This window comes from Solea senegalensis, linkage group LG4 (genome assembly GCF_019176455.1).
Source record: "Solea senegalensis isolate Sse05_10M linkage group LG4, IFAPA_SoseM_1, whole genome shotgun sequence".
In the NCBI taxonomy this organism is placed as follows: Eukaryota; Metazoa; Chordata; class Actinopteri; order Pleuronectiformes; family Soleidae; genus Solea; species Solea senegalensis.
Genome location: NC_058024.1, coordinates 6,178,644 through 6,196,100, shown reverse-complemented (window position 1 = coordinate 6,196,100; position 17,457 = coordinate 6,178,644). Strand labels below are relative to the sequence as shown.

General features: G+C 41.8%; 1 protein-coding gene across 2 annotated transcripts; it reads left to right on the top strand.

Moving 5' to 3' along the window:
* Nucleotides 1-1,803: 1,803 nt before the first annotated feature.
* tfeb (transcription factor EB) lies at nucleotides 1,804-15,734 on the top strand. 2 transcript variants are annotated; one of them, XM_044024455.1, is made up of 10 exons: nucleotides 1,804-1,934; nucleotides 2,128-2,301; nucleotides 6,222-6,320; nucleotides 6,467-6,655; nucleotides 7,261-7,350; nucleotides 11,587-11,704; nucleotides 11,871-11,927; nucleotides 12,445-12,520; nucleotides 12,623-12,770; nucleotides 13,275-15,734. In XM_044024455.1, exons 1-10 carry the CDS (start codon nucleotides 1,905-1,907, stop codon nucleotides 13,857-13,859), a joined length of 1,566 nt encoding a protein of 521 aa, XP_043880390.1. In that variant the 5' UTR covers nucleotides 1,804-1,904; the 3' UTR covers nucleotides 13,860-15,734. The 2 variants fall into 2 exon arrangements, with proteins under 2 accessions (XP_043880390.1, XP_043880389.1); XM_044024454.1 differs by having other exon boundaries at nucleotides 12,614-12,770.
* Nucleotides 15,735-17,457: the final 1,723 nt, after the last annotated feature.

Below are 17,457 nucleotides of genomic sequence, written 5' to 3'. Positions count from 1 at the left end.
AATAATTTGTAAAACATAAAATATAAAATAAAATGTATTCAAGAAATTATTTATACTAATAATTATAGATTATATATAAGTACACAAATAAATACAAAATTAAACTAATTAGCAAAAAAATATAATAAAAGGAAATTTAAAGCGATCATCATTCTTTTGATGTAACAAGGGTTAGGGCCTCTGATTGATAGGAGATAGATGATTGATTTGCTGTCACCTGCATTCACTTACTGTAATAGGGGTCCTCGTCTCCATTGAATTGCTTGATTTGCTAAAATGATTCTAGATAAATAATAACTGTTTTACAATCAATAGATCTGTCAATAGATGTGATTATTTCCTATAGAATGATAACCAACATTGCATTTCTTCATGTAATAATCTACCATCAATTGTATGATAAATGTGATGAGTCATGTAAAATACGTTGATTAAATGTAGACTATTATTATCAAAAATGTAGGCAAGGCAACTTTATATAGCACATTTTAGCACAAGGTGATTCAAAGTGCTTTACATAAAATAAGATGAAAATACAACAATTCAACATGTAGCACCTGGGACAAAATACAGAAGTAGCACAAATACATGATATCAATTCTATACAATTGGCCATGCAGGAAAGAAATGAAAGCTATCCCATCGATTTGTGTAACAATCAGTTGATAAATGTGATGAATATTACTTTCTAACATTACTACTAGGACTCCCAAATGATAGAATATGGAAAATTTACATAAATTGCAATTTTAATTATGTTCATATGAATGTTATTTATTAGGGCTGTCTTTTTGTTCTTTGGGGATTTGGTTGCATTAATAGGTCCACATAATTGATTAGTTTAAAACAAAAACCATCAAGAAATCAATTGGTAGATTATTGTCTACATATATGTTGTCCCTTTGATGGGGGATTTATATAACATGATGATGCTGAAATACTTCATTTTCTTTGTCACTTACACATTCAGCCTGTTGGCAATAATCTGCCGCACCACATCCCTCGCTTTATTGATTGCCGCGGTATTGCCCTTCTTTCAGATTATGTGGCTGTAATCCTCATATACCTCCATGAGGTCTCTCCGCTGCAGAGAACATCTCTGCACGCTCGTTTCCCTTGCTTTTCAGCATTTTTGACAGTTTCCGCGCTCGACTAGAATGGGCTTTTTATTTTCCCTGTGGGCGTGTACAAGTTGAGGCTTAACAGGTGAGGCTTGACTAAGCGTCAGGTGGAGCCAGCTGGTTTCACTTGATGGAACGACTTGGAGCTAGATTGGGAGGTGGAGCTTAGTCAAGCTTCAAGATTACACCTAAGTCTGGCAATTCTTAGCTACGTTGATGGAATACCCCCCTGGAGTGTGTAACTTTTAAATAGGAACACGTGTCTTTTAAAATCAAACCATTGTCAAATGAATTCACTCAGTGCAACCTGCGAACACGACCTGCGTACACGACTGAGAAGGTGGAAGTGAACTTTAGGTTAAGGAATTATCCCCAGTTTTCTAAAACATGAGTGAGGTCGTGAGAATATGCAAAGGGAGGGCGGTTAGAATATGGACCTAGAGTTGTCCTTTCAGAAAGCCCTGCTGGCTCATGTGAGGCCTGGGGTAAGTCTCGGGATTAGCAACAGCACCCGTGTTTTGGTGACATGAGTCACTTCTTGACCAGCAGTAAGAGGAAGCAGACGGACTTATTTCATTAGTGTATTAATTGAGACTTTTACTTTCTCTTTGACTTTTGGGAATGAATCATTAATAAGCTGATGTTTACTTCATGACACAAATAGTTTTATTGAATGACTCCACATTTCTTCTACACCCTTCTCCACAGCCTCCTCTACCTCTCGGGCTGGACTGCGGTGCACTGACGTCGGCTCGCCCTCCCCTGCCCCCTCGCCCCCCAGCAATGGCCTCACGCATCGGGCTGCGGATGCAGGTAAAACACCCCCACTGCACCGTACAGTATACATACATGCCAGCCTTTTGCTTAGCTTTATTAGCTATTATTAAACAGAATATGTAATGTGAGAGGAAGGTCGGGTGGTGTGCCAGTATTGAAGGGCATCTACATATGGCAGCCAGTTCTTCCACTAATATGTGTGTGTGTGCATGTGTGTTTGTGTATCCAGCTGATGCGGGACCAGCTGCAGCAAGAGGAGCAGCGTGAGCGGCAGCAGCAGCACCAGAATGCAGTCCTGCAGCCGTACATGCAGCAGCGCATGGCCGGGCCACCTGCACCCACCCCTGCCATTAGCGCCCCACAGCAATACCAAAGCATGCAGGTCCCCGTGGAGATCCTTAAGGTCAGTAGGGACTGAAGCAGAGATATACTGCCATATACTGAGTCCAGACCTTAAAGGGGACATATTATACCCTATTTCCCCAATTAAAATTGTTCCCTGTGTCCTAATGAACATGTAATGACACAGGCAAACACACACCCACTTCTTCTAGGGGGTTTCTGATTTGTCCTCTTTACAGTGCTCACTCGCTCAGCTCCCGTTCCCTCTGCTCCATTTCTCTCCCCCTCCCTCCAGTAGTACTCTGACAATAACAACATGGCAGCGTGAGTGCCGTCACAGGAAGAGACCTCCGACACACCGCTGAACGCCACCACTGATCGCCAGCGGCGCGCGACGAGCTGAATAAACTGCCGCTGTATATGACTGTATCAGACTGAGTCTGTGCTCCGGAGCTGGCGATCAGTGGTGGCGATCAGCGGTGCTGTATAATCAGCGAGCTGCATAAACGGCCACTCCTGCTGTATGTGACTGTATCAAACTGAGTCTGTGCTCCGGTCATGGAGGACGTACTGAACAAATTTAATTAGTACGTGTCAGAATGGTCAGTTATGAGCTCTATGTGACCTTTTCTTAAAAATGTGTATGTCGGTGAAATACAGTCGCTGACTAAATACGGCGACCGCTGGCCGCAGTCTGATGCGAAGTGGTGCGAATATACGTTTGCTGACTTTATCCGGCACATTAGCTTCAAATATAAAATTAATCCACTGGACACACAAATCCTCTGAGGCTGGAAGTTTGTGTAAAACTCTGTGCTCCACTGTGCAGCCACCAACAACACACTTGTCCCTCCGCGTTGACATAATACCACTCTTCCTCCCTCGCCTGCACTCTCGCAGGGACAAGGTGGAGCTGAGGTGGAGCTCTCAAGTAAACTTACTTACTCGTGGGGGTGGTAACATTTGTGGTGAAATGCGCATGCTGCCGTCATAAGCGCAGGGAATTCAACATCGCATGTTTTATCGCCTATACTTACACTAAGGGGGACCACGAAAACATGACCGAGTATTCGTTTTCCTCACTTTGGCGACTGGTAGGGCCTCCAGAGTCCCAAATATAAGTATTGAAATGGTTAAAAAGTTGATTTTGCATAATATGTCCCCTTTAACTGTCATGGATCATTGGGGGGGGCGGGTAAAGCACTTGAGCTTGACTTGAGCATATATTTGATGATGGTGAATGTAAAGAAAACTTCAGTATGTCATGAAGGTCTTTCTACAAGTTATGTGGTGTAATTATTGTGATCCTACAGACTTTAACTTTTATGCATCAAAAGAAATGAAGAGTAAAACAGCTGACAGGGTTCAATGTGATGGGTGGGTGTCTGATTAAAGATCAAACATGACAATCGTTGTTTGGAACTGTGAGAGAGAGAGACGCGGAGAGAAGAGAGAGAGATTGAGCGTCGCCTGTTTCAAACCACTTTGACGTGCACAAATGTACTGTAAAGACGTTTCTGTATATGTGCTGTAGAGAAGAAACCATGTGCCAATGCTGATGCTGCCAGATTTACAGCTGCACACAAGAGCAGACCCAGGCAGTAACCTGAGTAAGATGTTTACATGTCTGACCATTCTGGGTAATATTGGCATAACACAGCTATTTTATTAGGGTCATTCATTGCCAGAGTTAGAAACTTCTATATTTACACAGAAAGTAATCAAGTGAATACAATTATTTATGTTGAACAGAAAGTTTCCTCCTTTTGTCTGCATTGTTGATGGGGACAGTGCCCTAGCACCCCCTATTGATGAGTCACCATTGGTCCAGTTCCTTCATAAATACAAAATCTTGGCAAAAAATTAATACACCTGTGGAGTAGATAGGGTTGCAAAGGGTAGCATTGATATTCAACTGTGTTTGCATCAAAAGATTATACTACAATATATTACTTACCAACAATATTTTAAGTTCTCAGCCTTCAGTTTTGAAAATTTACAGTATATTCCTGCGGGGCTGCTGGTGCCAATCCCAGCTGACATAGGGCAAAAGGCGGTCCATCGCACGACCAACACACAAAGACGAACAACCATTCACTCTGCTTGACACCTAGGGTCACTTACAGTGTCCAGCTAATCTCTGCATGTTTTTGGACATGTGGGAGGAAAACAGAGTTCCCGTAAGAAAACCCACACTCACACAAACTCCACACAGAAAAGCCTGGACCGGGACGTGAACCCGGAATTGAATTTTCAATGCATGATCGATGCACCTAATGAATGATTCTGAGGCAGTAAAATGAGAAAAACTATAAAGTGTGCAGTCTGTGGGAAAAATGCAACGAGTGCAGTAAAATGTCTGTGAATCACCTGAGGTCAAAATGTGCACTACAAAGGCAAACAGATTTCAGCTCGTCAATTGGCAGAAGAGGGAAAAGATGTTTGATAAGAGGCCTTTTAAGAGCAGTGCGCGACAGAGGCTCCACTGGATGTTATAACCTCTCACACGGCAACACGGCCTCACACGGAAAAATCAGGGACAGATTTGTAAAAGGCAGAGAGAGAAAAAATGTGGTGGAGCAGCAGCAGCAGCAGCACCAAGCAGTGAGGGAGACAGAGGAGGGAGGACGACCGGTAGATAAGAGAGGTTTGACATGTTGTGCGATAGGACAGACAGGAGCGATGTAGATAGTCTGAGTCAGAATGGGACAGATAAGGCTGAAGTGACATTCTGCCTGATTCCAAAGATGCCTCTGTGTGTCCTTATCTTTTATGGTGTGTGTTTACTGTGTATTTGTGTGTGTGTGTATGTGGCTCTGTGCAATGCTCCTTTATATAGCTGTGTGTGTGTGTTACTTTATGATATTTTGAACTGTCAATCTACAGATCGCATCCACTTGTAGCGACTTACATGTTGACAGTTTACTCAGAGTGTGCATGCATGTGTGTGTGGGTGTCTGCGTGGAATGTTGCTTATGAAATCTCTGTGTTCGGGCTTGTCCGTATCTTTCCCTTCATGTTGTTGATAAGGTGAGTTGCGTGTCCACCAGGACAGACATCTGAGTCTGCCATGAGTCCTGTGCTGGGTTTCTTTGGACTTCACTGATGCTGACAGTGCTGGGTCAGATAGGTCAAACTGCTATGGGGTGGATAGTTGTTCCTCTACCTTATGAGAGCCAAGCAGCTGACAGCCAGTCGGTGTACTTGTTGGAAATTAGAATATATAAATACACAAAGTAGGGGGAGTGGGAGTTAATGGTTGTTGAAAAGTTTCTGGTTGTTTTTGTAAAAGAGTTAAATCTTTCCACTGTAGTAATGAGGAGTGGCCATCCTCTATACTGAGCTTTGCTCTTTGATGTGAAGGAATGAGGCTAACCCATTGCTCTTTGTAGCCACAGCACGGGATTTAGTGTAGCTTTACGCTTGTAGGCATTACTACTGTCTTTTATGTCAAATCACTGCCTCAGGGGACAGGGAGAACAGGTGTGTATCTGAATACTCAATATGTTGTGTGTTTTGTGTTTTAATACAATTTTAAAACTGCCCTACCAAATATGTTTGTATAATTTAAAATGTACACACATTGATGGTGTTGGTTTGTGTGTATGTTATTGTTTCACTTGGGACATAAGATGTGTCAGGAATCCAGATCATTTGTTTGTATTCAAGTAAAAGTAACACAACAACAAACAGATATTTTCATTGTTATTTAAACTTCTCAATTAATTAGTTATTTTGACTACAAAAATGGTCTTAAATCTATTGATGTCTACAAATGTCTTGTTTTGTCCACAAGCCAAAGATATTCATTTTCCAGAGCATGATCACATTTCAGAAGCTGAAATAACAGAATGTGTTTCTTTTGTTCAATTTATTATTCACTTAAAATGTCTAGCAGCTTATTTAGAAGTTGATAATAACAGATTTGTTGTTGCAGTGTTAGAATTGTTGGCCTCTTTTGACTGTCCATCTTTCATACAGGTAGAGACTCACCTTGAGAATCCTACAGACTACCACATCCGCCAGTCTCGGAGGCAACAGGTGAAAGAATACCTGTCGACCACCTTCGCCACCAAACAGGTACTTTGTTTTGAACTCGCACAGTAGGGTGGTTTATGTTTTATTGTGTATTATTTTGTCTGTATTCATGGTTTTTAATTCTCTCTCTCTCTCTGTCACCCCCTCTCTCTCTCTCTCTCTCTCTCTCTCTCTCTCTCTGTCATTAGATGGTCCATGCAGTAGCCGGGCTGGTTCCACCCACTTCCCCCACAAAAATGGGACCCGCAGGAGGTTCAGCATCTGCCCCCCCTCCCCTCCAGTCCCCGCACATGCGCACCGAGCAGCTCATGACTGGCAACAGTGCACCCAACAGCCCCATGGCCATGCTCAACCTCAGCTCCAGCCACGAGAACGAGGTAGTCGCCCGCACGTCGGGCAGAAATCCTGCTTCCGTTATAAAGTACATTTTACAAGAAGCAAATTGAACAAATATCCCTGAAATATGATATAATTACACTCCATAAAAACTTACGAGGATTGACTATTACCTCGAAAGTGTCTTCTCTGCATTTTATGAATGTATCATAATAATTTAATTGGCTTTCAGGGTCTGTAAATGCGCTGGTGTTAATGTGTCGTGCGTACAATGTGTTGACTAACTTGACACTGGCTATCATCTGAATTTAAATGCCTTATTATGACCATGCAGCAGTCATTACAGCTTAACAAGTGACAAGGGGAGTACTCTTTGAACCGGGCAGACTTTGACCAACTCTCCCCGCCTACGCCGCTCAAACTTGCTTATTTCTGTGTCACAGTAGAAAATTGTTTTATCTCTTACCGAGTCCATCACATAGAAATAGTCTTTTCTCTTGAGTGCCTGCACCTGACGTTCCTGTGGAGGATCAGCTTTCGGATGCTTGAATGAATGTACAAGTAGTGACTGGATTTTCCTCAGTTTGACATTATGGTTCTTTTCATAATCACATTGCTAATGCTGTTGCCCTCCTTTTTTTCCCAGATGGATGAGGTAATTGATGACATCATCAGCATGCAGTCCAGTTATGATGATATTCAAGCATACACTGACCTTGTGCAGATGCCCAACACAGTAAGTAGAACTACTACAACAGAGGGACAAAAGGTGCACTTTAACGCCCACTTGAGTTTTATTTGTTTATATGCCACATATAACTTGCTATTTTCTGTTTTTGTGTGATTATGACCAAAGGGTACTCAAAACTTCCTTTTTAAGAATCTAAATACCTTTGGTAAACTCTCAGTTGAATCGTTTTTTCCAGTTTACAGTGTACAGTACAGTTCAATACTGAAGTAAAACATTTTATTACTAAAATTATTTCTATTACTCAATAAGAGGCTAGATAATAATAATAATAATTATGAAACAAAACCGTTTTTTAAATTTTATATCCTTTGGCCTCTCCCTCTCGAGGGGTCACCACAGCAGATGATCTGCATATTGGATTTGGCAGAGATTTTTAACAATAAACTACAATTAGCAGAGGATGAAACCACAGAACAATAGAATAAGGAATAAGTTAGGATAGTCCATGTCTTTACAGTGAGGCGAAGGTGTCCTAGTGTTAAAAGCCAGCAAGAAGAGATATGTCTTGAGAAGTTTTTGAGTAGCTCAAAGGTCTGGGCAGCTCTCACAAGTAAAGGAAGGATATCCCTATTTCCCCTGGCCTCAAGCACTCTGTCGGGTGCCAGACCATTGAGACATTTAAAAGCAAGTAATAAGATCTTAAAATTAATCCTAAAATAGAAAGGGAGCCAGTGTCCCAGTCAGAAGGCGAGCAGCAACATTTTGGACAACCTGTATGCTCCGGAGAGCCGACTGATCGGGGCAAATATAGAGATTATTACAGTAGTCGAGAGGTAACGAAGGCGTGAATTGCCCTTTCAAGGGACTCCTTCACCTTGGCAAGGAGCCTTAATTGGAAGAAGCTAGTTTTTACTACTGAGCTTATCTTTTTCTCGAGTTTAAAGTTGCTGTCCACGCTCACAGATGTGTGAGAGAATGAGTTTAATTCCCTCCATGGAAGCCAAGCTGTTCCTGTTGCTCTCCCTCCCTCTCTTTTCACCCTTCATGTTCTTAGTTTCTGTCACTGTTATTAGTGATGGTTTTGCTGGTTGTACAGTTGTTAGACTTTTAAACCATGTCAAATGTACTGTTCAGTGTGTTCAGGCCAGCATTTATGCCCTAAACGGACTTTCTTTGGCTGTCAGTCTGTCCTTGTCCCCAGGCATCCACAAACAAGCCAGCAAGCATAAGTGTTTAATTAAATTAAGTGTTTCGAAACTGTACAGGCAACTAAAAGGCTGGGTTTAAAGTCGATTTTCTGATTCATCGTGATATTTTATTGGAAGATCCTCTATTGATTCATGAAGTTCTCAGATGGATGTGATTTCTTGTCCGTGACCACTAAGCTAACACCTGAGTCTGCAGGTGTGTTTGTTACTTAATCATTTATGGTGTAGAACCAGAAATACTTCCACACGCCACTTTTCAGATGCTTTGGTGTCATGATTGTAGCAAAGAAGTCATAGCTGCTCACAACACCCTTATTAATGTAAACATTAATGTCTTAATGCACCAGGTTACAGAGATGCAAATGATTTACAATTTACAGCGTTAGTTCTCTTTCGTAACCAAGCAAAATTGGTATGGAAACTTAAATATCTCTAAATGAATTAATATTGAATGGAATCGGGACCTTGTGAATCGGAATCCTATAGATAGCAGCGGTACCCAGCACTGCAGACAACATGTTGGATAAAGACTGTGCAGCACTCTGTGTTTGATGTAACAAACTCAGAAAATTAACAATTAAACTGCCAGCAGTTAGCGTTCAACTTGTTTACAAGACATTCAGACAGGGAGGGAGGTGGAGGAGGAGAGGAGGAGGCAAGGAAGGGTGGAGGGAAAGGGGGATGAGTGCAATTTGTGCAAGGGGAAAACAGGCTGAAAGTCCAGTTAGGGGAAAGTTCACTCTTGTTTGGTGGGGAGCAGAGGTAGAAGAAAGACAATCGTTGCTGCTGAGGTCATTCTCCCAGGACAAGGGTAGCAGTGGCAGAGAGATAGCCAGAGTTGGAGAGAGATAGAGAGAAAGAGAGAGAGAGCTCAGCGTGCTGCTTTTGCCTGTGAGAGAAGAAGAAAGAGCCACAACTCAGTGACGGAAGGAGAGGAAGATGAAGGAGATGAATAAGACGTATGCCATTGTGGAAGTTTTTGAAGGGGAACAGATTCAGCTGGTAAGACACTGAAGTTTTGTTTGTAAGATTGCTGTTATGTGAGCTTTAGTTGCTGCTGTGTGGGAGTTGGAGTTTTCAGTCTGAGTGAAGCACAATTGAACTGATGCAGAGGCAGCTCTAACTCCCAGCCTCAGGTCTCTGATTATAAGATGAGCCACAGCAGGGGCAGTGAGGTGGAGGAGGGTTTTATAATGTATGTCTGTGTGTGTATTTGGGCCAGAATCAGGATTGTGTCTTCAATTCGAGTTGGTGTTGAACATCATGTTCAGTTCTACACTGCATGTTGTGTGTATGTTAATGTGTACATGCGTGTGTACGTGTGAGTGAGAGAGAAACAGAAAAAGGAGTTTGTTTCGTGTAGCTTTATCTAACAGCATGTCCTCTGTGGTTGATTTGTTAAATCAGTGTGTCTGCGTCCGCATGCATGTGTTTTGTTAAGTGTGTGTGTGTGTGTGTGTGCGCGTGCGTGCGCACATGCGTATCATCACACTGATTGATTAGCTTAGGTGATTGATCAGCCCTGAGGATAATCAGTGTGCATGAAGCCAGCACACAATAGCCTGACTGAGATAGTTTCACAACATCTTACTGATGCGAGCAGTGTTTCAGTGTGACACATTGTTCTGACACACTGGAAACAACATTTGGAGCATTATTCTCAACTGACAGACCACTAAGTAAAACTCACCTGCTAATCCTGATGCGGATTAAAGCGGCAAACTGCATGGAATTCTTGGAATCTCAAAGTTCAGTAAGAGCTGGGAACACCACTGAATACCAGTCACAAGTGAGCAGTTTTACTATTTAAATGTGCATGTGTGTGTGTGTGTGGATGGTTAAACTGAGCCATACTGAGTCCCAGTCATGTTTGTTTAATTGAGTTTTATGGTATGATGAGAGGCAGGCTCTCCAGCCAGGACACTGGAGGTCAGTGTGGTCGGGACAATGTTGACTTCAGAAAGCAGTCATCTGAAGCGTACAGTTCCTGTTACCATCATGTCCACTATTAATAAGGTCACCACCATAGTATAATATGTTATTTACTTATTACTAAAACAGTTGAACATACAATTAACGTGAAGTGTCACTTACATCACAGCACATCAGCAGTGGAAGTGCGGGTTATTGTGACGGGTTTTTTTCCCCCCACACACATCACACACAAAATGATAATGTAATAAATAGATTATAAGAAAATTGCATTCTCTATTTCCTTTTTGAGAAATATAACGGAGCGTATCATTTACATACAGACGTCACCCTGTGTGAGTGTGTTTGATCTCACAGAGTAGCTAACAGATAAGGTACAGATACCTTATCTTTCAGGCCTCATTAGCAGCAACACATTTGCCCTCGCTCCAGGAAGAAACGACATAGTTCGCAACCGGGCATAAAAAGTCCATCACACTCGTTAAACCATGTCATTAAAAGGAAATTATGTTGTTTTAGGGGGGTCCATACCGAGCCACATTGCAGTTTTTACACAATGTCTAAAGTGCAAGAGTTAGCGAGACCTAGCCACGAGTGTGAGTTCAGGAGCTGGAGAAGGAGAGAATCCTGCCATAAAGAGAGATAAGATAGACGACATGATGGTCAATCATTGCTGTGCATTTGGCAGGTCATCCTTAGGTGTGATATTATTGCATTATCTCCCACTATCTGCTCTTTTATGGCACAATAAGCACCAACACTGACCGTAAAGTTATTCGCTCAAGTGTGTGAAGCAGTAAATACGTCGTCAAAGAAAAGACTGATTATTTTGGATTCAACACCAGTGATTTTGATTAAATTCAACATTAAAATGAATATAATTTAATCAAGGACTCTGCAGAACCATTCCATTGTGTTTCTTTGCCTTTTTCCACTTTGATGAGATGGCAACCAATCCACTCACAGAGAGAAAACCAGTTATATGACATTGCATGAAGGCATATAGAATATTTTCAACCTTCTTGCCTTATTTCTACCAAACATCTATTCCAAATGCAGTATAAAGTTGTCATGTACAAGTACAATGTTGTCTAAATGTGTGTGTTTTGTTGTGTACATGTCTGTCTGTGTGTGTGTTCAGCTCCCTCTGTCTAGCAGTCACCTTGATGTGTATACAGGTCCTGGGATGAAGGGGCCGGCCATTGCTACGACCAGTAACTCCTGTCCTGCCAACCTGACCATCAAACGAGAACTGTCAGGTGCGAATGTCGAGGTTTTGCACATTGTAGTACATTTGCACTTTGTAGTAACCATGTAGTAACTGTTGTGACGTCATGTGTACGACTGCACTGTACATAAAAAAAACTGATGAGATGTGGTCACTCAGTCACAGCCATTAGTTAATCACTTTTTGTTATTGCAAAGACACAGAAGCCCGTGCGCTGGCCAAGGAGAGACAGAAGAAAGACAACCACAATCTCAGTAAGTCCTTTATAAATGTATGCATGCCGTGTGCACACACACACATACATGCACACACATCATAATATGTCCCTTGCAAAAACAGTTTTACACTTCCTTGCTATAATTTAGCTGACATAGGGCAACTAGTGGGTGGATGGTTAACTTGGTCATTTTTGCTGCTCTGGCACTTAAGTGTAATTGCCTGTGACAGAGTGTGCACGCGTGCATCCCAGTTTGGCCTTTATAATATAGTAGAGAAAATAAAATGCACTGGTTTGTAGTTTTGTGATGCTGTATTAACCTGTGTGCCTTCGATTTATACTTGTACTCAGTCACTGTTACAGTCTGCGTTGACGCGCTCAAATTCAACTCTTGTAGTTTCAAGGTTCACAATCTATCAAGCTTACCGTATTTTATCTTCTGTCTTCTTCCTTTTCATGCCTTTGTTTCCTCTGTCCTACTGTGTCCATAATATATTTACCAGTGTCATTTCCTGTTTAATCTCACCCTCATATCTTCTTTTTCTCTTGAATAGTTGAGAGAAGGAGGAGATTCAACATCAATGATCGAATCAAAGAGTTGGGCACCATGATCCCCAAAACCAACGACCTGTGAGTTGATTGCTTTGCTGCTTTTCCAGCGTATGTGACATTGTGGAATGAATACCATAATTATATGTGGAAATTGTTTTTTTCTTTTTACTGTGTGCATAGTGATGTGCGCTGGAACAAAGGCACTATATTGCGGGCATCAGTCGAGTACATCAAACGCATGCAGAAAGATGTGCAGAGGAGCAGGGAGGTGGAAAACAACTTCAAAAGAATGGAGATGGCCAACAAACAGCTGTTGCTACGCATCCAGGTAACACACAGACACACAACTTAACACAGTGGTGTCAAACTCAAATGACCTTGGGGCCAGTGAGCATCTAGTCTGGTCAATAGGTGGGGAAAAAAAGCCAGAATATTCCATCATGATATTGCAGTAAAGATTTTCATGATAATTTCAAAGTAAAAGTACTAAAACATATCTAAAGCTGACAGGAATACATTTAAAATGTTGTAAATAATAACATGGACATGAACTGTAACCAAAACACAAAACAAGCTTAGATAACTGTAATGTCAAGGCCACACTGGTTGCTGCTGGCTATTACCGACGCATGTAAATAATTATTCTCTATAGTTCCAAAAAATAAACATTTATTCCTTCAAGATTCTTTGAACTTAAACGTACAATTCAGTCCAACTGAAACACTTTCTTATTCGGTCAAATATTATATATTATGAAATCAAAATTCAAAAAACAACAAACACAGCAGCGAGTGCTCTGATAATAAAGATGTTGTCCTCTCACTGTGTGCAGGAGTTGGAAATGCAGGCTCAGATGCACGGCCTGGCCAGCCCCTCTCCCTCTGCCCTGAACTTGACTGACATCATGGGCCCTTATATAAAACAAGAGATCAGCCCAGAGGAGAAGCTTTCTCACCCTCAGTTACAAGTCCACCACCAGCCACATCACCTACCCCAGAACCAGGCTCAGCCCCAGGCCCCCCAGCAACACTTCCTTCCACAAAACCACCTCCACCCTCAGGGCCAGGCTCAGCCACAGCCCAGGCAGCTGCCTCCGCTCCCTCAGCACCTCCAGCACCAGCACCAGCACCAGCAGCCCCTGCAGTACCCAACTGTGGGCAGCTCCCAGGCCTTTGACTACGCCCAGTCTTTGGACTTATGTGATGGTATACCTGGCTTCTCAGACGGCATGTCGGGGCTGGGCGAACTGGGTGGACTGGAAGGCCATGGGAGAAGAGGGGAGTTGGGCTTCCTGATGATGGATGAGCCCTTGTCCCCAATGGGCGGAGACCCGCTGCTCTCAGCAATGTCCCCCGAAGCCTCGGTGGACTCCAGCCGCAGGTCCAGCTTCAGCATAGAGGACGGAGACATACTGTAGACACGTGCGCACACACACACTTACACAGAGGTGTCACATGGGGTGCATCAGCGACGGTACGTCGAACGCAAATGTAGACACATGTACAGCACATACGATGGAAAGGAAATCAGCCACCAGGCATCACATCAGATATTCACCCACCGCTGAGTCACAACACGCGTGCACACACACACACACACACACACTGGTGCCACTCAGTGGTACAGTACGGTGTTAATGGTACAAACACAAATATGGTACACAGCTCTCTCAACATCTGCACTAACATACACGAGTACACGTGAGATAACGTCAAACTCTGCCCAACAGGCTGAGCATTTACACAGGGTGAAGCGACACTGCCTGGTCAGGAGTGTGTCGGTCTTGGCCGTGCTTCCGTGAAGGTGGCTCTGAATCGTAATTGGGCAAGGGACAAAAAACAACAACATTTAATTAGACTGAAGTTATCAGATACAAGGACAACCGAGTGCATTGTCTCACTTGATAGAGGTTAGTTATTTTCCCCTTTACATCCACCTCTTTTAGTAACCATAAATGATTGAGTGAACGACAGTGAGTAAAATGGAAATGGCGTCATGGACGTGCATGCATATTTTATCTGGCGGAGACGCAACGCTCTGTTTCTCAGTCTGTTTCTATCCCAGCTTACTTTAGTGCCTTCAGCGTTGGTCGTTTTGGTGTCAGACAAAGGTCATGTTTTCATCTTGGAGATGCGATGCTGTCCCTCAGTTTCCACGACTTAAATAATTTTTTCACACTGTGTCAGTGGCTTTTTTAAGAGTCATCCCAATCTGTGAGGTGTCAAAATACTCAGGTACTGTATTGGAAACAGACGAGCAGGATCGTGTTAAGTAGAAACAAATGTTTACCTGGACTGTGTCAGGGCCATGATCCATCATCACTGTGCCTTCTGATTTGTGCAGCTGCTGCTCCTCATAGCCTCATAAGTTTTATATGTTAGACATCGTGACCAGAGGTTAGACTGACTATCAAGCTCAGTTTTGCCTGTAAAAGCTTCAGTTTGCTTCTGTACCAGCGAAATAATTAATAACACAGGAGCTAAGCTGTTAATCTTTCTGTCGCTATGGCATCGGTCAAACCCGGTACTGACATCCATCTTCATCACATCCCACTTTCTTTTAAAAAAGAAACAAAAAATACACACTGATGCTCTATTTCTTAGCGAACAAGACAAATGATGTCTTTCATGAGTCTGACTGTACAGATGTGTCCACTTTCAGTTTGTGTGGTGAGTGAGAGAGTTAAAAGAGACGTGAAAAGTCTCAACACTAGTCACGCCGCTGTAACATGAAAGAACATTTGACTACAGGAGGTGGACGCTAATGCTGCGTTCACACCAACAACACTGCACCATTTTTGTGCAACAACGACCACCGGTGTCGATCGCAAGTCAAATTCTTTTCCAAAGTTGAACATTTTCAACTCGTTGGTTGCGTTGGTTCACTTGAATTCGAAATGCACATCTACTCGCGTCTGCGTTGACTTGGTATGTAAACTGTAAACTATAAGAAAACTGCATAAGCGTCCAGACTCGTCCACTTACTCACTCAGGATGGAAGTTAATACCAGGTCAACGGGTCCATGTGACTCTGTGGGCCTTGTAGTAACAGTGACACGATGTGATAATAGAGAGAGAGAGAGAGAGAGACGGTTTGTGTCAGCTGACGGCAGCAGCAGCAGCAGTAGTTGTAGTAATCACTGGAAAAATCACATGTCGCACACATTCACACGCTTACGTTCAAACATGCCTTTAACGCGGCGTGTACCCACCCACTTCACACACGCATGCATTTTATTGTTCACACACTTGCACACACATATATACTGTATGTTTGATGTATATATATGTATATATATATATACATATATATACATATATGTATATGTATATATATGTATATGCCTTGAGCTGTTTTCAGATGAGCACATTAACAAGCCTCCTGTGCGTCAGTGGAGTGAGGCTGTCAGTTGCAGAAGTAAACTGCAGACCCTGCTGTTCAAACTGCCACACAAAGGGAGGCTGTTTTCTCACCGGCTACTGAGTTGCACCTGAGTCATTCTCTGCTGTGGCCGACCAGGAGCTTGGCTTTTATTTGACATAGCTTATGATCAGTACTGATAAGAATAGAATTGAAAAAATTGAAGGTGATTTATTTTTAGTTTATTTTTTTGATTCAAAGAAGTGTCTGTTTTCTTTAGATATAGTTTGTTGTTTATTTTATCCCCCAAAGCACTGGAAAACTATGTTGTTGTTGTTTCGACTTTGTACATGGAAGAATTATGAAATGAAATATTGTATGCCTCTAAGCCACTTAAATGTATTTTATTTGTATTTGTTGTTTTAGTTTTATTCCAAAGCTAAAAAAAAAAAAGAATTCTGGCCATTTTTAAGCGGTAAAGATCTTTCACTGGGCGAGAAGTGAGGATGCCCATGTTTTTAAATGACTTTCAAGAGACTATTTAGCATTTTTACATTATTTTTTAACTTTTTCCCTCCCTTTAAACTGGGGCCAGATAGAGAAATTCATTCATTAAGTCCAAATTGCTCATGTTGTCAATGTAAGGTTTACCAGTGGTTTTGGTCAGACTGAAGCAGGTCAGCATTTTTTTTTTTCCTTCTTCCCTGACTTTGGTCTGAGATCCCTTAAAAACAACTGACTTCAAATTGACTCTCCATTTGTCTCTCTTCGTCTGCCGGTGTTGTGCCTTTTTTTCCTGTCAGCCCCAGTTGGACTGTTATACTGTCACTCAGCCGAAACACTCCAAAGAGCTGCTCAGGCCTCCCCACTAGAGGGCGATATAGAGAGGAAACGACACAGGGAAAAGTGTTTCTGATTTTTCTGAGAATATAAAATGTTTTACCAGAGACCTTTCACTGTGTTTTGTTTTTACACTGATATTCAACATTATAAGTGTGTGTGTGTGTGTGTGTGTACTTGTGTTGGAATCTTTGTGAGGACATTTTGACCTTGTCGGGACATTTTACTGGTCCCCACATCTCTAAAGGGCTTTTCAGGGCTAACCCTAAGGTTTTAGGGTTAGGGTTAGAATTATGATTTGTGTTTGGTATAAAATACCTGAGATCCCTTTGTTTTTAAAATGGATTAAGACCAATATCACAATAATGTGAGAATGACAATTAGAAAACTCAAAAAAGAATAAAAAAAAGGGGGGTCCATAGTTAAGAGAAGGTAGAAGTATTATTTGTTTTATTATTTAAACAAAAAAAACAATCCCTAGCCTACATGCTCATCATACCAATGGTTGTTGGAAATTAGAGCCCAAAAAGCCTTTAAAATAGCTTAAAGAGTGTTGTAAATCATAATAAATCATAATATCATAATAACAATAAATGATCAAAAACATTATATAGAACTTGAAAACGCTTGAAAGAGTTCCTGGCAAACACAGATGTTAGTAAAAAAGTTGTAAATAAATGCAAAGTGCAATAGGATATAATTACATTTCAAAATATGGTGAAATGGGATAAGACACTTTGGGACAAAAAAAACTGCTCCTTATAAGTTTAAATTCCGCTCACAAACAATCTTTTTTAGACCCATGTTTTCATGTT